This window comes from Myxocyprinus asiaticus, chromosome 44 (genome assembly GCF_019703515.2).
Source record: "Myxocyprinus asiaticus isolate MX2 ecotype Aquarium Trade chromosome 44, UBuf_Myxa_2, whole genome shotgun sequence".
Taxonomy (NCBI): domain Eukaryota; kingdom Metazoa; phylum Chordata; class Actinopteri; order Cypriniformes; family Catostomidae; genus Myxocyprinus; species Myxocyprinus asiaticus.
Window position 1 is genome coordinate 32,890,406 of NC_059387.1, and position 19,861 is coordinate 32,910,266.

At 38.0% G+C, this 19,861-nt stretch overlaps 1 protein-coding gene and 1 pseudogene across 1 annotated transcript; one reads left to right on the forward strand and one right to left on the reverse strand.

The window, feature by feature from the left end:
* Positions 1-19,861, forward strand: part of LOC127434546 (intraflagellar transport protein 140 homolog) — a 47,073-nt pseudogene that overhangs the window by 17,986 nt on the left and 9,226 nt on the right.
* LOC127434139 (transmembrane protein 204-like) lies at positions 1,371-18,374 on the reverse strand. The gene is made up of 3 exons (XM_051686662.1): positions 17,642-18,374; positions 16,118-16,273; positions 1,371-6,581 (listed from the first exon to the last, which is right to left on the reverse strand). Exons 1-3 carry the CDS (start codon positions 17,886-17,888, stop codon positions 6,337-6,339), a joined length of 648 nt encoding a protein of 215 aa, XP_051542622.1. The 5' UTR covers positions 17,889-18,374; the 3' UTR covers positions 1,371-6,336.

Genomic DNA, 19,861 nt, shown 5'->3' on the forward strand with positions numbered 1-19,861 from the left:
GTAATGGCAGAAGAGGTTGGATATGTTGGATAAATATAAATAGACTAAGCAGTGTATTGCACATTAATTATTGCTCAATGGGGCAGTTTTAACTGTTCATGAGATGGATAGTCTGAGGGGAAAAACTGTTCTTGTGCCTGACGGTTCTGGTGTTCACTGCTCTGTAGAGTCAGCCAGAAGGCAACAGTTCAAAAAGGTAGTGGGCAGGGTGAGTGGGGTCCAGAGTAATTTTTCCAGCACTTTTCCTTTCTCTGGAAGTGTACAGTTCTTGAAGGGAGCCCTTAACTTTTCACCTTACAAGGGTTAGTTCAACCAAAAATGAAAATTCTTTCATTTTCTCACCCTCACGTCATTCCAAACCTGTATGACTTTTTTTTCCTTTCTTCTGTGGAACACAAAAGGAGAAGTTTAATGCTGTTTTTTTTTTTTTTTTTGGTACAGGGACTGTCGAGCTATATAAAAAAGAAAAAATCAAATCACGTTAAAGTGCCATAAAATGTGTCCAAACGTGCATTATATTCCTCCATAAAGGACAAAAAAGTACCATGAAAGTAGCTATATAGTCTTCTGAAGCCATACAATAGCTTTGTGTGAAGAACAGACTAAAATTTAAGTTGTTAGTCATTAAAAATCTTGCTCTCAAAACTCATTTGTGTTTGTGTATATTAAATATAGCATGTCAAGACTCGTACCAAGTTGTACCAAGTGTCTCAAAATCGAACATGATGCACTAAGTCCAAATATGTATAAGCACAAATGAGATTTGAGGTTTGTGGTGGAGGTAAAGATTTTCAGTGGATAACGCCTTACATTTTAATCTATTCCTCACAAAATTGTATGGCTTCAGAAGGCTTTGAATATAGTGTATGCAACTTTTTTTATGGCACCTTTTGTCCATTTCTGACATTGAAATCCACTATTTACTGGATGTTTTCTTTGCATGGAAAAGAGCAATGTGAACATTCTACAATATTTCTCTATTTGTGTGCCATGCAAAAAAGAAAGTCATATGGGTATGGAATGACAATGACAGGGTGAGTAAATATGACAATCAGATTTCAGTTTTGTAAACTATTCCTAAAAAGGAAATAATTGTTTAGAATGCAACAAAACAGTAAACAATCATGTGCACGCAATGCACGTACACATGCAGTAATATAAATTTACCCTCATATTATCACTCTTTCATGAGTCAGTTGCTGGATTCTGGGAGTCATGGTCGCATGGTGTGTGTGTGTGTGTGTCGCCGATCATTTCCTCTCATTCAGAATGTCCTTGACTCTCTGCTGTGCTCACCGATCTCACACACACACACTTAAACAGTCACAGATATATTTTATACACAAATAAAAACCCTATATATGAGTTGAATGGGTTTATGTTTTTATTTATTATTACACTTATCAGCCCTGTCTAGAGTGAAATGTGATTTTAAGAACACACTCAATATAGCTCTGTATTATAAACGTATATACAGTATATATACAGTACGGGTACCACAGGCACAGGTCAGCAAATGTTGTCTTTTGTATACTGATCTTATTTCATTCCAACATTTCATATGTTTGTCTTTGATAAAGTTATGCTAAATTTCAGATCATCTCCTTGGAATGTCTTCTTTGCTGAAATTATTTGGGAGAGTTTCTAATCTTGACAATTCATCTGATGTTATTAGAATTCATGTATGAATGGAGATGAATAAGCAGACAGAAGCCATTCAGATCATTTTTGGTACAAAATGGCCAGGCCTGCACAGAATGTGCTCCCACAGATTTCCACAGAATTGACCTTTCGCTAAGCCCCGCCTTAAAAGCATTTCTGACCAATCCTATGTTAGACACTGTTGGCATACGGCATTTCTCTGACAAGCGCTTGATTTTTTCCAATGAGAGTCTACGGGAGTAATGTGTGTTTGAGTAGTATTAAGCAGGATTTTATAGAAATGATCCAAAAAAAAAAAAAAGAAAAGAAAGAAAACGTTGCTGGGTCACTTGCAATAGTGACACAAGGTCCCTAGAGAGGATACACAGGTTTTTTTTTTTTTTTAAATCTTTAAATATATCTCGAGAAGAGCATGTTACGGATTATACATGTGTATTTGGGAATGAGGGCTGACACAGTTTAACATCAGTGACGACACCTATATTTGCTTCAAGATAAATTCATTCTAATAACTTTACTAAGACCTGAATCGATACATCAATCAGTTAAGGCAATTAGTAAATAAAGAGTTCACAGTGTCATAGAGAGTGTGTTATAAACGGTTCTGTTCACTTACTCTAATGTTATCAGGTGTGGAATCACAATTTAAAGACGCTTTTCTCTTTTCAAGTGACTGTGATCGTTTGCCTTGATTCTGATTCACAGTCTCCACAGTTTTCAGTCAAATTACTGTATAATTTAACCATTTCTTTTACAAAAAACATCAGATACTGTATGCTTTAAAATGTCACCCTTCATTCTAGCCCACGTAAGAATATTATCAATTACATTTATGAGAATATTTTGCCAAAAACCGCACCGTTCATTCCTATGGGAAATTAATGCAAAGGTAACCAAGGGGGTAGAGCTTAGCAAAGAGTCATGGGATGTTTGGGTCATATTTCAGCCCAAAATAATAATATTTATTTATCTATTTTTTTGCATTGTGACATTATTTTCATGACAAGTAGAGAACCTATCCAACTTTTTACTTGGTGTAATGGCAAAAATGTTATATGTTATTTCAGAATCAGAATGAGCTTTATTGCCAAGTGTGCTCACATACACAAGGAATGTTTTTTTTGGTGATAAAAGAAACAGGCAAGTGCACACAGAACATTTCAGTGAGACAGAAATAAAACAAGTTAAGAGTATAAATAGACATACAAAAAAAAAAAAAAAAAAATAGGACATATAACATAGAATGGCGTATGTACATGTGCAAGTGGTAATGTATGTGCAAGGTAGGGGTATGTACAGTTATTGAATTAAATATGAGTGAATTTACATATGTACATGAGATATTTATTTACATTATTGCACTATGGGGAGTCCTGAAGGCAGTTTAATTGTTCATGTAGTAAATGGCCTGAGGGTAAAAACTGTTCTTGTGCCTGGCTGTCCTGGCACTGAGAGCGCCGGCCAGAGGGCAACAGTTCAAAAAGGGAGTGGGCAGGGTGTGTGGGGTCCAGAGTGATTCTAACTGCACGTTTCCTCACTCTGGAGACATACAGGTCTTGGAGGGTGGGCAGGGGGGCACCAATAATCCTTTCAGCAGTCCTGACTGTCTGTTGTAGTTTCCTTCTGTCTGATTTGGTGGCTGAACCAAACCAGACAGTTATTGAAGTGCACAGGACAGACTCAGTGAAGGCTGAGGAGAACCATGTCAGCAGCTCCTGTGGCAGGTTGAACTTCCTCAGCTGGTGAAGGAAGTACAGCCTCTGCTGCGCCTTCTTCACAATGGAGTCCATGTGGGTGTCCCACTTCAGGTCCTGAGAGATGGTAGAGCCCAGGAACCTGAATGACTCCACTGCTGCCACAGTGCTGGTGGGGTGGGGTGGGATGGGGTGGGGGGGTGCAGATTTCTCCTGAAGTCTATTATCATCTCCACTGTTTTGAGCATGTTCATCTCAAGATTGTTGTGACTGCCAGTGACCGTGGTGCAGTCTGCAAACTTCGGGAGCTTGACAGAGGGGTCCTTTGCAGTGCCATCATTCGTGTACATGGAGAAGAGCAGTGGAGAGAGAACGCATCCCTGAGGAGAACCAGTGCTAATAGTGAGGGTCCCGGATGTTATTTTCCCCAGTCTCACTAGCTGCTGCCTATATGTCAGAAAGCTGTTGATCCACTGACAGATTGTGGTTGGCAGGGAGAGCTAGGTCAGTTTGGTTGAGAGAAGATTAGGCATGATGGTATTGAAGGCTGATCTGAAGTCCATAAATAGGATCCTTGCATCATCTACAGACCTGTTTGCTCAGTAAGCAAACTGAAGGGAGTCTAGCAGGGGTCCAGTAATGTCCTTCATGTAGACCAAAACCAGTCTCTCAAATGACTTCATGACCACAGACGTGAGAGCGACAGGTCGGTAGTCATTAAGTCCTGTGATTTTGGGTTTTTTGGGGACCGGAATGATGGTGGAGCGTTTGAAGCAGCAGGGAACTTCAAACTGCTCCAGTGATCTATTGAAGATCTATGTGAAGTTGAGGGCCAGTTGGTCAGTGCAGACTTTCAGACAGGCACCGTCTGGTCCTGAAGCTTTCCTAGTATTTTGTTTCCGGAAGACCCGGCACACATCCTCCTCACAGGCCATAAGTGCAGGTTGAGTAGCAGGAGGGTGGTTCCAGGAGGTGTTTGTGTGTGTGTGTGTGTGTGTGTGTGTGTGAAGATTAGAGTGGGGGAGGGGTGTGAGACTGGGCTTTTCAAACCTGCAGTAAAACACATTCAGTTCATCAGCCATTAGTTGACTCTCTACACAGCGAGGGGGAGGTGTCTTATACTTGGTCATTCTTTTCAGGCCTTTCCACACAGATGCAGGATCGTTGGCTGAAAACTGTTTTTTCAGCTTTTCAGAGTAGCTTCTTTTAGACACAATGATTTCCTTTGTCAGTGTGTTTCTGGCCTGGTAGTACAATATTTTATCCCTACTTCTGTAAGCATCCTCTCTGGCATGACGAATCTGTCTGAGTTTTCCTGTAAACCATAGTTTATTGTTATTATATGATTAAAATGTCCTAGTAGGGATGCACATATCCTCACAGAAACTGATATATGATGTCACAGTATCTGTGAGCTCATCCAGGTCTGTGGCTGCAGCTTCAAAAACACTCCAATCAGTGCAGTCAAAGCAGCCTTGTAGTTCCTGCTCTGCTTCATTAATTGGTAAAGAATTAAAAAAGAAAACAGTACAACAAATACTGCAATTATGAATAATGTATGATGTTGTTAATAAAAATCATTGTGTTATAATATAGTAAAAATCGTTAAATAACAATTACTGTTCTACAGTTGTGAGATTTCAATGAGAAATGAGAGTTGAAAACAACTCTAAATGTAAACATCTAAATGCATTATGGCAATGAGAACATAAATAATGTCACAATGCATAAAATGTTATCTTTATGCAAAACATAACTTCTTACTTTTTTCTGTTGATTTTGGGATGAAATCTGACCAAATGTTTCCATGAGATTCACCTTTTCAAATCCATTCTTCAGAATTATACAGATCTTCTCTCACAATCAGCAAAAAATAAATAAATTGGTAACACCTTACAATAAGTTTATATTTGTTAACAGTTAACACAATAATTAACATAAACTAACAAAGAACAGTACTTTTACAGCATTTATGGTAATACTTACACTACAATAAGGTTGTATTTTTTAAACACTAGTTACTGCATGTTAGGTATTACAAACTGACAAATAACAATATTTTATTGCATAATTTATTATTCTTGGTTAATGTTAATTTATAAATATACTATAGTTAATGCGTTATGAACTAACATGAACCAACAGTGAACTAATGTTAAAATGCGCAACTTTTAACTTTTAAAAAATGTTTTAGGATATGTTGTACGTAAAATGAATCCAGATTAATAGGTGCTGTAAAATTATTGTTCATTGTTAGTTCATGTTAACTAATGTAGTTCTGATATTAACAAATACAGCCTTATTGTAAAGTGTTACCACATTTATTAGTCTTGGTAAATATTAATTTCTAAATATATTAATAGATTTTTTTATTATTAGTCAGTACATTATGAACTAACATGAATTAACAATTAATAAAAGTATATTTACAAATTAACATTTACCAAGATTAATAAATTATGTAAAAATGCATTAATTCATTGTTTGCTCATGATAGCCAATGCATTAATTGATGATAAAGAATTTGACCATATTGTATTCAATGCAGTGCCTGACATTTTGAAAATCTATTTTTTTTTAAAAATCTAAAATTGGTGCTTTATGTTTCGAAGAACTATATTAGATACATGTGCATACAAATGTGCTTCTACTTTTTCATAAGTGCACTCATGAACATAAACGTGTCAAGATCCAGCTTGATCTCTATCCGCGGTCAGATTTATTCCTCATAAATCTTTGCCGCGACATCCACAGTCCTACTTCCGTGTTTAAATGAGTTTCGTAAATATTCCATTTAGTACGAAAATAATTTCCTTCATCTTTACACTAAAGAGAAGTAATCATGTGTCTGCAAAGTTCCAGGAGTTCCATTTCGTATAGAAATCCTGAAAACAAAATCCTGTCCTCATGCGTTTGTATCCCTCTCATGCAAATATCCATTGTGTCTTTTTGTCTCAAACGGGTGCATTATCTTTACCCGTCAGCACGGTGACTCCACATAGTCATTATCAAGGCGTGGCCTGAAGGGCGTGGTCAAAGATCGTCTGATGACAATGACAGGTGGTGACAGACAGTCTTCACGGCGATGCAGAATATTCCAGATTAGCATGGCAGCTGCTAGCGTTGCGAACAGGCATGCGGCAATGTTGATATAGCATGAGTAGGACAGGTGCGTGTACGGTCCAATCCTGTAGAACGTCACGAGACCGATCACCAGCACAAAACCTGCAGAGAGACAGACAGGACTTAGTTTCGAAAACCCATAACGGTTGACCACAAGTTCTTTCCTTTGTGTGTGAGTTAATTTTTTTTTTGCTGTGAATTCCCTTTTTCTGGACAAATCCATTTTTTTGGACACATTACCAATGTAAGTCTCTCAATTCTTGTCACTGTAATAAGATATATGGGGTATACAGTAGGGCTGTCATGATTATGAAATTTGGCTGATGATTAATTGTCAAAAATAATTGTAATTAATGCTTTAATTGTCTGTTTTGTTCTGTCTCAGTTTGATATCCGAGTACTCCGGTTTAAACAAATAATGCTGGGCATTTGACTTCAAACTCTTCAGACAAGTTTTATAAGTTCAGTTCTCTGGTTTTTATGCCGCTGTTTTGTTTTCTGTTGTTAATATCTCTGTGGTGGTCCGGTTTTAGCAAAACAAACAGACCCATCTCGCGAGAGGTGGCTGTGTGAACTGCTGCTCTCGTGCACTCTCATGAACGTGCATAGGAGAGCAACGGTCGGTGAAGATTTTCACTAAATAAGAAATGAGAATTAGTTTGTTTCTCTGAACATTATTGCATGCCTTCAGATCTAGGAATGATTTATTTGACTTCTGAATTATACTTTTGTGTCCTTTTGAAGTGCTTCCACTGCCATTGTATGACATCAGTGAGCAGAACATTTTTCAGAATTTCTCCCTTTGTGTACCAAAAAAGAAAGTGATTTGGGTTTAGAACAACACATGGGTGAGTAAATAATAACTGAATTTTTATTTTTGGGTGAACTATCCCTATAAAACTTTATTTATTCATATTTTACTTGAAATCATACAAAAAATAGGAATATATGATCTCCTGTAAGGCTTTAAAACTTAATATAAATAAAAATAAATAGTAATATATTTAATAATATAATAAATTAAAATAATATTTAAAATATTAGGCAATTTTCAAATTCTGTGTATCTTTTTTGTCTACTTATATTTAAAAAAAAAAATATAATATAATAAAATATAGTATTTATCATATTAGTATAAGATTATGCAATAGTAATATACACTGGTGGCCAAAAGTTTGGAATAATGTACAGATTTTGCTGTTTCGGAAGGAAATTGGTACTTTAATTCACCAAAGTGGCATTCAACTGATCACAAAGTATAGTCAGGACATTACTGATGTAAAAAACACCATCACTATTTGATCAAATCTAGAAAGGCCCCATTTCCAGCAGCCATCACTCCAGCACCTTATCCTTGAGTAATCATGCTAAATTGCTAATTTGGTACTAGAAAATCACCTGCCATTACATCAAACACAGCTGAAAGCTATTTGGTTCGTTTTTTACAATAAATTCTCCTCCCTGATCAGTCAATCTCCACTTTCACTTTCACTTTCACCTTCTTCTTCTTGTGTTTTTAGTGATTCACATTCTTCATGCATATCACCCTCTACTGGGCAGGGAGAAGAATTTCTAGCGAAAATGGACTTAAATATTGATCTGTTTCTCACCCATACCTATCATATCACTTCTGAAGATGTGGATTAAAACACTGGAATCATATGGATTACTTATATAATGCCTTTGTGCTTTTTGGAGTGTCAATGTTGGCATCCATTCACTTGCATTGTATGGACCTACAGAGCTGAAAAATTCTTCTAAAAATCTTCATTTGTGTTCTGCAGAAGAAAGAAAGTCATACACATCTGGGATGGCATGAGGGTGAGTAAATAATGAGAGAATTTAATTTTTTGGGTGAACTATACCTTTAAATTAGATATCCGTGTGCTTACCTCAATATTCCATTTTGGTCTCAGGGCTATGTCGGATATTTTATTTACCTGCTTCTAAACATCCCATAAATCAAGTGAACTGTGACTGGTCACTTTACATGTCTTTTAGAAAGCCTCGGTCTGTTTAAGTGGGAGATTCATTGCCAGAATAAGCTTCAAAGTGCACCAGACTTAATGCTGATAGTCAGAAGTCTGGCTCTGTTGGACTTACAGTCACACAGATCATTTTTGTTTTGTTAATTCATCACAGTAATTACAAAGTGAAATGGTTAACCCTCTGCCCTTGTTTTGTGTTGGTTTTGGCTGGTTTGAGTTTCTTCATGTAAGAACTGCGAGCGTTATGTGTTATTAATAACTGCAGCCTGTAAAACAAGACAGTGTATTGCCAGAAATATAGTATACAGAGTATGTGATATGAATTCAGGGCAGGAGAGGAGAGAAATGCAAAAAGTTACAGATTTCAGAATACATTACATTTGTGTGTGTGAGAGTGTTAAATTTAGGCAGGAAAAGGAGCGTGCGAGTCATTTGTTCTTTCTGTTTTATTCTGAATGCAGCTGTTTTTGGCTCAGTGTCATCTCTTTTCCTTCCTCTCTTCTATCCTTCCATTCTTTCCTTCCTTCCCACCGTTTCATTCAGTTTAATCTGACGATTCTTACTCACAAATGCATACAATTGAACTAGAACACTGTGTACAATAACAGTCCCGATTAATTTTATTTTAGGAACAGATATTTGTCTCTGTGTGCTTGTTTGACTGTCAAACGTTACGGATCTCTCCCTGTGTCTCCATCTCTCTGTGTTTCTTATGGACTCTTTATTCTCACTTATCTTTACTGCAGTCTGTAACAGCATGTTCTGCATTTTTTTTTACTTATTTGTCATGGCGTGAGATGACATTAAGTTTCTCATTGAGCCAGCACAGATAAAACATCAGATGACAGAATTTAAAAATGTAATCACGTTGGCTACCACCCCTGGAGCTTGCTAGTTCTCTAGTTCGAATCCCAGTGTGTGCTGAGTGACTCCAGCTAGGTCTCCTAAGCAACCAAATTGGCCCGGTTGCTAGGGAGGGTAGAGTCACATGGGATAACCTCCTCGTGATCGCTATAATGTGGTTCGCTCTCGGTGGGGCACGTGGTGAGTTGAGGGTGGTTGCCTATTTCTCCGTGGCAACACGCTCAACAAGCCACGTGATAAGATGCACGGGTTGACGATCTCATACGCAGAGGCAACTGGGATTCGTCCTCCGCCACCCGGACTGAGGTGAATCACTACGCCACCACGAAGACTTAAAAAGCACATTGGAAATTGGGCATTCCAAATTGGGAGAAAAAAAAATACTTTTTTTTTATCACTTTCTCTTGTCTGTAATATTAATTCTCTAATTATCACGCTATAACGTCTGGAAAATTCATGAATGGAGCTTTTATAAATCGGCAGCAACAGCAGTATAATAAAAGGCTCTGATGTTCAATAAATAATTGAATTGATCATAATAACAATAAGCAGTCTTCCTCCAAGTAAAGAAAAATTAACATTTACCGAATCTGACATTGGTGTTTCATTCTGCTTTCTGCAGACTGGTCAGAAATCATGAGATTAATCATGATTATTTTATTCTATTGATGGCTATTGTTTTTAATTGGCAAAAAAAAAAAAAAAAAATAGGCATATGGTATTGTGGAAAAAAATATTATACAAATATATTTAACAGTGTTCATCTTTCCTTCTTTGCAGCGTACATACTTTGAAGAATAGTTTGTACTTGTGTTTTATCTTTTACAACCCTCAGTGAGAAAGCTAAAGGGCAAAAGTAGTGTGGAAAAGCAATATTTTCTGTAAAGCTGCTTTGGAACAATGTTTAATGTGAAAAACACTTTACAAATAAATTTGAATTGAAAATGATTCTCCTCAGCTTTTTACATCTAACATTACTGGGTAGAATCTAATAATGGGTATAAAAAAAAAATACGCTTTTCAACATGATCACACGGGAAATCGACATGCTGCTTTCGAATGTTCATGTACCAGGACATCAACCCCATTCTAACAAATTGCTGACAAGCGGCATCCCCATCAAAGCAAATATGTTCACCTTTCCTTGTGGCGTTACTGATAGCGAGGCCAGTAATAGCAAGTAATCAAGTTCACGTAAACAATGATGAGCCCAATTTGGAGGTTGTTTTTATCCTAAAATTATATTTTTACTCCACTGATGATTAGGTTTTGAGTTCAGGGGTAGAGTTAATAAAATATGCATGACTGTCGACTGTATTACATAATTTAAAACAAAAAATACAACTCGCTTTTGACGCCACCTTATGGGTGGTCAACAACACTTCCAGGTTCGGCCACTGGGGGCAGTGGTTTGAATTACACTAAGCACAGACCACTTTCAGAAGCAGAACTTTCGACCCCTTGTCACCGAATTCACAGTGTGATCAGTCTTTTCAACGTAACACAAAGTAAATATTGTCAAAATAAAAATTTTATATTCTCTTTAGTCTTCAGTACATTGATATCATGGTATATTTGGGGGTACATGACATCAAAACCTTTGAAAACCCCTGGTATAGCTTATGGCTGATAACAGAAAAGTTTTTGGTTCGTGCCCTACAAGAAGCGGGCCACAAGACATCACAAGACATTGTGGCCTTGACCTAGGGCACTTAACTATAGGTTACTCCAGGGGGCATTGTGCCTGTAATAAGTTCATTGTTTAAATGTCATGGAAACAAATTCCACCAGGCCTGGTTGTGCGATCAGCAGTAATTGCTCACAGTCAATAGACTGGAACTCTAGTGTGCAAACAGTTGCAATATGGTCAGAGTTTGATATGCATCTGCATGTTTATAAAGAGTTGATAGTTTGGCTGCATCTGATTGGACATTCCCATTTACTTAAGGGAAGCAGTTTGTGCATGTTTATAATTTATATTGTGGTGTAAGCATGTAATTGTTTTCATTTTGTCCGACATAATCTGTTCCTTGAGTTTGTGTAAACAGACGCAGTATAGCGGGGACAGTCAATCATTACACTTGTCTCCTCCACCCTTAACACACACACATACAGAAGATTCCGGGGGCTTTTAGACCGGTCTTAATGAAATATGCTCTTCCTTGGCATCACATACAGTATGTCCAGTTCTCTGTCTTCTACTGGTGTTTCGTTCTTAAAATATCGTCAATTTCCGTTAAAGTCCATGTCTAATAACTCTGACACTCAGCCGCCCCACGTCTCACAGTCACACGCCCCCTTTCTGTCTTTCCTCTGCTGCTCTGGGTTTGCATAACAGGTAGTTACAGACACTTCCTCGTCCTGAAGAGGGATATCCTGGCGCCTGACTGTCGCTCTGTACAGCTGCACGCCTGCCGCTGGTGATCTGGACCCCATTTAGCTAAATATAACTTGTCATGTTTAAAACACACACACACATTTGCAAACAGTGCACTCGCACTATTAGCTGTACTGATATACTAACACACTAGCATATCACCGTCATAGCAAAACGTCACAATAGGCAAACCACGGACAAGACTATTCAGTGGTCCGTATCTGCATTCAAAAAACCTATCTATTAAGCTATCAAAACGAATATAACTATAATAAAGGACCTGGGGTAAAGAATACAGTGTTTTTATGTTGAAGCAGTGTTTGAAGCAATCACAGAATTCTTATTAACTACATTTTTACATTTTCTGAAGAAAATGTGAATGGTGCTCACCCGTGCAGAACTTGCCATGATGCTATGGTGAAGTGGGTGGTTACCAGTAATCGTGTTCACATAAACAATTGTGAGTGCGATTTGGAGGTTGCATTTTCGCTCTAAAATGATATTTTTACTCTCCTAACGGTTAGGTTTAGTGTTGGGGTTTGGATTAGGGGGTAGAGTTAATAAAATATGTATTCCTGTTGACTGTATTACGTCATTTTCAACTAAAAACACAACTCACTTTTGGCGCCACCTTGTGGAAATTTCACCCGGAAACTAGTCAACAACACTTCCAGGTTCAGCCACTGGGGGCAGTGGTTTGAATTTCAGTAAGCACAGACTGATTTCAGCCTCAGAACTTTCAACCTCTTGTCGCTGTCTTTTTTCAACTTAATACAAAGTAAATATTTTCTAGGTAACTCGCCATGATGCTTTGGTGTGGTGGGTGGTTACCAGGGCATTGCTAGGTGGCTGTTGGTGTGTTCTGAGTGTTTTTTTTTTTTTTGTATGTGGTTACTATGGTGCTCTGGATGGTTCATGGTTGCATACAGGCCCAAATCAAAAGAACCCACCCTCAGGTGTCTATGATATTCTGGCCCCTAGATATGGCTCGGATTTAGGGCTGTCAAATTAAAATATCTAAATACATGCCGTTACCGCAGTGAGGTAGAGTCTGAGCTGCAAATGCCGCTTCACAACCGAGTTAAACCGAACACCACTTCTATCTTGGAATATTACTACCGAACATACTACTGTAATTAAAGGGACATTCCGGGTTCATTACAAGTGAAGCTTAATCGACAGCATTTATAGCATAATGTTGATTACCACCAAAAATAGTTTTGTAATATTTTTGTCGTCCCTAATTTACAGTAAGGCACTTACAATGGAAGTGAATGGGGCCAATATGTAAATGTTCAGATACTCACTGTTTCAAAAGTATAGCCACAAGATATAAACATTATATGTGTGTTAACATGATTATTGTGTGATCAAATCGATTGCAGGTTTTACCAGCATTGCGTTGTCATGGTAATGAAGTTATAATTTTGAACATAACTTTACACAGAAAAGGTTAGTAAGCAGTTTTATCACAGTAAAATCATGTTAACACATATGTTGTTTATGTCTTGTGGCTATACTTTTGAAACAGTGAGTATTTCACCATTTATGGATTGGCCCCCATTCAGTTCCATTGTACACGCCTTACTGCAACCGCCATTTTTGCTTTTAATTCTGCTTTTAATGAACGAGAGACAAGTCAAAATTATTTTCTGTGGTAATCAATATTATGCCACAAATGCTTTTGATTGAGCTTAACTTGTATTGAACCCGGAATATTCTTTTAATTTAATTTAATTTAATTATTCCTTTAAGCTCGAGTTCTCTGGTAGTAGCGTACCATAGCAAAACTAAGTTAAAATACAACTGTCTAATGAAGCGTTTCTTTTTTTTTTTCCGTTTAACTTTTTTGCTTAAGTTTTGAGAATATGAAGTGGCTATATCATTTGATTTAATAATATTATGCTCTTCAGTTTAAAATGGAATGCATTTTTGTTTACAGTCAGGTATGTTCTTTGCAATAAACAATATAATGCGATGCTGTTTGGTTTATATGTATTCGTTGTGCCCCATTGTGGATTTAGAAGAATCTAAAAGAATCTATTTTTAGTCATTTTAAAAATCTAATGATCACTGATGTCTTCAGTCCTACTTGGGTCCCTCCTTCAGTGTACATCTATGGGATATTTTTACCCAATTATCATCGGCCAGGTGAAAATTGTCTGATAGCTTAGAATGTTTATAGCACACCTCTTCTCAACAAGCCACATGATTTGAGGTATTATTTATATCTGTAGTACAAACGGTGCAGGACATGTTAATGGCCCATATGCAAGCATAGCAGCAAGTAAACATGGTAACGATGCTAGTCAGCATTTAAACCCTCAAGTACAACACACTGATGTCATCAGGTGTGCACAAACTGCAAATTCACATGCAACCGAAGGTCGTACACAATACAACAAGATAACATCACAGCCAGCATGCTTTTATTGTACATCAACAAGTTTTTGAAGAGACATGCCAGCGTATGTCCCAAATGGGATTTGATTTAATTTCTCAGTGGGATGCTGGCCAGTGCTCTGTTGTTTCCTGTTAAAATGTGTGTAGTCACACTGTGTACAGGCTGCTGTGCTTTGTTGATGTTCATTCTGTTATAGATCCTCAAAGCTCCATCTTTCCTTTCCCAAAATGCAGAACAACAAACACAAGACAATAGAGAGCATATCTCTGTGGACAACATCAGCAGAGCTGGGTTACATATTCAAGAACTGATTTGACTTTTGAAGGTGGGAGTTTGCTAGTGTGTAGTATGTGTCAGCTGTGTTTAGTTAAGCAGGCGTTAATGTGCACTGGAAGTTTTGTTTATTGCACTGCAAAAAGTCTAATATTAATCAATATTTGTTTTGTTTTCCAGTAATAATATCACAACTTCATTTTTTTAACATTTTATTGGCCCGGTTGCTAGGGAGGGTAGAGTCACATGGGCTAACCTCCTCGTGGCGCGCCCCACCGAGAGCGAACCACATTATAGTGACCACGAGGTGCGTGGATGCCGCGGAGAATAGCGTGAAGCCTCCACATGCGCTGTGTCTCCGCGGTAATGTGCTCACCAAGCCACGTGATAAGATGCACGGATTGACGGTGTCAGACGCGGAGGCAACTGAGATTCGTCCTCCACCACCCGGATTGAGGTGTGTCACTATGCCACCATGAGGACTTAGAGTGAATTGGGAATTGGGCATTCCAAATTGGGAGAAAAGGAAAAAACAAGTCTGGCTCTTATTTCACCTCAAAATAAATGAAAAATAAACCACCCCAGAAAAGGAATATTCCAGGCTCAATACAAGTTAAGCTCAACCGAAACCATTTGTAGCATAATATTAATTACAACAGAAAATGAAAAAATAAATAAAAATAAAACAAATAAAATTAAAATTACACCAAAGCACATACAATGGAAGTGAATGGGGCCAGTCCATAAACATTAAAAAACACTGTTTAAAAAGTATAGCAACAAGACATAAACATATATGTATTAACATGATTTTAGTGAGATAAAATTGCTTAAAGGGTTTCCCAGTTTTGCATTGAAATTGTAATATTGGAAATAACTTACCCAGAAAAGGTTAGTAAGCAATTTTATATCACACTAAAATCATGTTAACATGCATATTGTTTATGTTCTGTGTCTATACTTTTGAAACAGTGAGTATTTTAATGTTTATGGACTGGCCCCATTCACTTCCATTGTAAGTGCCTTTCTGGAACTGCAATTTTTTTAATTAATTTTTTATAAAGAAAAGGAGGGATGAGTTGAAATTAATACATTTTTGTGGTAATCAACATTATGTCACAAATGCTGTCGATTGAGCTTAACTTGTATTGAATAAACATTCCTTTAATAAATATTTTTTAAATTCTTATCATTCTAAAAGTAAATTGTCACTACTGTAATACAGTCATTTTTTACAGTAAGTGCAATAATGCATAAAATGTACTTAATTGTCATGAAAATAATGTCAACATGCATAATTCATTTTCTTTCAACAAAATATAGTTTTTGTCACTTTCTTTGAATTTAAGGTAAAATATCACCTGGGCATGTTTTTTGACAGGTGTATGAGAATCATCCATCTACCTGAGGCATAAAATTGCACATTTTGTCTTGCTCCATTAGCGGACTTGTTTAACTTGTTTTCAGCATAAACTTCCTTTGAAATCACTCTTAATATCTCATGCAGTCTTGCTTCTCATGTAAATGTGTCTAATTCTAAGGATGTTTGGATATTTTCTGTGAAAACTAGATAGTCTTGTTCTGTGCTTGTTCACTGAGATACTGATTAAGAATAATGTGTTTTTGCATTGTGGAACTCCTCAAAGTGTTTTGCTCTGGCTTTATAGTTTTGAACTTTGACAGATTGAGTTGTTATGGGGTTGATGTATATCACTTCATGGTATGCACTCACTGGCTAACTGGAACAGGGCAGCGATGGCCTCCTCCCACCACTGAGAATCCTGGTTAATGTGACTTATCTCCAATAACCCAAACAGGAAGATCAGTTGACCCACTGTCAGAGCCACCGTAGCCATCAGGTTACACGCACGCATCATATCAAACTGAACTGAAATCAGAAAACAAAAATATTAGTTATCGTTCAATCTAAAATTCAGACATTGGTGAACAATACTGTTTCTGTCTGTGAAAGTCACAGGGCCACTACGTATGTGTGTGTGTGTGTGTGTGTGTGTGTGTGTGTTTGTGCATGTGCATGTGTGTGTGCGTGCGTGCTGGTAAGGGTAAAGGATCTGAATCATTGTATGGAAGATCCAGGCACAGATGTGCATTCAGGGACAGTTTTGCCATGTGGGTGTCACATCCTGAATCCTTCAGCGTGTCCATCCGTTTCCTATTTCTAAATCAGGATAGATAGACAGACGTGCCAGGTCGCATGTTACAAGCCCACATACGTTAGCTTGTTTTTCTTTCAAAGATAGATATCTGGTGAGCATTACACCATGGCAACTAAGTTGATGACAAATTAAATGAAGCACCTTAATTTAGTATTGTATAATTCTAGAGATCAGTATCTTCATTCTAAATCTTTTGAAAAACATTTAAGGGAAAAAGTTTACCCAAAAACATTCGGTCATCATTTACTCATGCAATGAAAGTAAATAGTGACCAGGGCTAACATGTTTTTTGGGGGGTTTTTTTCATGGAAGAAAGTCGTACGAGTTTGGAACAACCTGAGGGTGAGTAAATGATTTTTTTAAGTGAACTATCCCTTTAAGAAGAACTTTAAGATGGAATATTCCAGGTTCAATACAAGTTAAGCTCAATCGACAGCACTTGAGGCATAATATTGATTACCACAAAAATGTTATTTGACTCGTCCCTCCTTTTCGTTAGGGTTTAAAAAAACAAGAATGAATGTTACAGTGAGGCACTTACAATGGAAGTCAATGGGGCCAATTTTTAAAGGTTTAAAAGGCAGAAATGTGAAGCTTCTAATTTTATAAAAGCACTTACATTAATTCTTCTGTTAAAATTGAGTAGTATTTGAGCTGTAAAGTTGTTAAATTGTCATTTTTACGGTCGTTTTACAGTTTTAGGGTTTATTGCATTACGTTGGCGTTGCATTGTCATGGCAATGAAGTTGTAAAATTGGCTAGAACTTTACACAGAAAAGGTTATTAAGCTATTTTTATCACACTAAAATCATGTTAACCTGCATATTGTTTATGTCTTGTGGCTAAACTTTTGAAACATTGAGTATTTTAATGTTTACAGATTGGCCCCCATTCACTTCCATTGTAAGTGTGGAACCAAGATTTTGGCTTTTTTTTAAAGAAAAAAATATTTTTTGTGGTAATGCTGTCAATTGAGTATAACTCCTGTTTCATTAGAAAATCAACAAAACATGTTAGTGCTTCAAGTTTTGCACACAATTGTATGCATGCACAGTTGCATGCATTTCACGAGGACTCACGTTTGACAGTGCTGCGTGATTCCCGGTACCCTGCGAGGTCCGATCCCCAGCTGAGCCTCTGACAGGGTGTGAGTGTGTGAGCATGCGTATCCTCATGCGGACACACTCTCCAGAGCCCGACGCTTCGCCGCCGCCCATCCTCCAGCACCTGCAGCACCCAGTTGGAACTAAATGTGGCCAAGTTATTGAGCACCAGAGAAAGCAGGGCCACCGCTGCCGCCACCACCACCAGCCTGCGCACGGCCATACGCCCCCCGCTGTACCTGCTGCGCCTGGGCTGGGCCACTCACAGTACCCCCAAGCCCGCCGGAGTGTCCAAAATCCTGCAACTCCAACAAAAATCCACTCCCAAGTACACGCACACACTTGCACAGTGAAAGTTTAGCTAGAGGACATCGCCACTCATTCTTGTGTTTTGAGGATGTTTTCTGGGGCGATTGGAGTCTTTAGCCCTCGTCCTCAGAGTCAGGGGCCACAGATTCTCGTAAGGCTGGATGGTAGACCTCCAAGGCCATCACATACATGCACAAAATGTTCTTGCAATAGGTCCTCTTCTAACTTTGTCACAAATGTTGTCCTATTCTGGTCCTTCTTTCTTCACCGAACTCTTGCTGCCAGTCCGTTCCTCCCCCTTTCTCCTCCAGATGTCTTCTGGATCTTTATTTCTCCTCGTCTCCCTGCTGGGAATGCTGTGGAATGCTGAAAGATCTGTGTGATGCGGTCTCTCTATGTTTATTCCCCCCCCCCCCCCCCCCACACACACACACACTCCCTCTCTCTGTCACAGACTCGTTTTGTAGTGCTCTTATCTCAAATTACTTGTCTTAAATAGTTTCTCAAGTTCGAGTGTGGGAATGTGGGGGTTTGATCCCTGAAAAGCCCAGAAGAACTGTGATGAGACAGAAGGGAGTGCTGTGGAATTGATTCTCTCTCTCTCTCTCTCTCTCTCTCTCTCTCTCTCTCTCTCTCTCTCTCTCTCTCTCTGTGACAAACACGTTACTGTAGCTACAGGATGTGTTTCCTGGAAGGAAATCAGACAGAACAGAATACAACACCCGTCCTCTCTTTCTCGTTCTCTGTTTGACTCAAAGTGCTGGACATTATTGGAACAGAGAATGAAATATGTATTTATTGTTATTTGCCAAAGATGCATCACTTTTACTAATGTTCATTCTTGGGGTTTGGGATTTGGACATACCCGTAACCACAAGTATTGAACATCCCACACATGAATGATACATCAAATCGTTTAGCTTGTAGAGGAGAGGTGTGCTATTGGGTTATTGAGATTCAATATTTTGGGAAGTTGACACATTCTGCCATGTGATGTAGCTGTACATGTAAAACTATTTTAAATAGCTTTTTTCCTTTATAGCTATAATGCCTGCAGTTTTTATGACGTCTTATTAACTGAGAACATTTGTCACAATGCAGGACAATTTAAAATGAACAAGTGAATAGGGTTGGGAACCAAGAAGAGCCCATTTAAAAAAACAGATTCAAATGATTTCCATGGCTTTCGGTTCCGTTAACGGTTTACAAACGTGCATTCTTCCGCCGATGTGGTTGCAAAAACATGCTTAATAGTCAAATAATGAATAATAAACAAATGAATCTTATGAGCCGGTTTTGAATATATGAGAAACATTCAGCACAACCAATGTAGCCCGGTTCACGAATGAACAGCTCTTATGAGCTGGCTCTTTTGAATCTACAGCGAGAAACATTCAGCACGACCAGTGTAGCCCGATTCCCCAACGAATGACTCTTATGAGCCGGTTCTTTTGAATCTACAGTGAGAAACATACATTGTGACCAGTGTTGTCTGATTCACAAACGAATGACTCTTATGAACAGGTTCTTTTGAATCTACAGCACAAAATACACCACCCAACCTGTGTAATCCAATTCACAAACAAGTGACCCTTATGATTCGATTCTTTTGAATCTACACCGTATAACATAGTGCGACCAGTGTAGCCCAGTTCACAAACAAATGACTCTTACTAGTCGATTCTTTTGAATCTACACTGGAAAACATACAGTGATTCCTACTGTACAAATTAATTTTATCAGCTGGTTCTATTTAGTGAATCAAACACTTCGATTACCACAAGTAATTCACTTCATCCTGTTTGACTTGAACCAAGATTTCAGAGTAATTTACAACAACTACACATTTCAACAGCCATCCAGTTGAAGATACACATTATGAGTTTT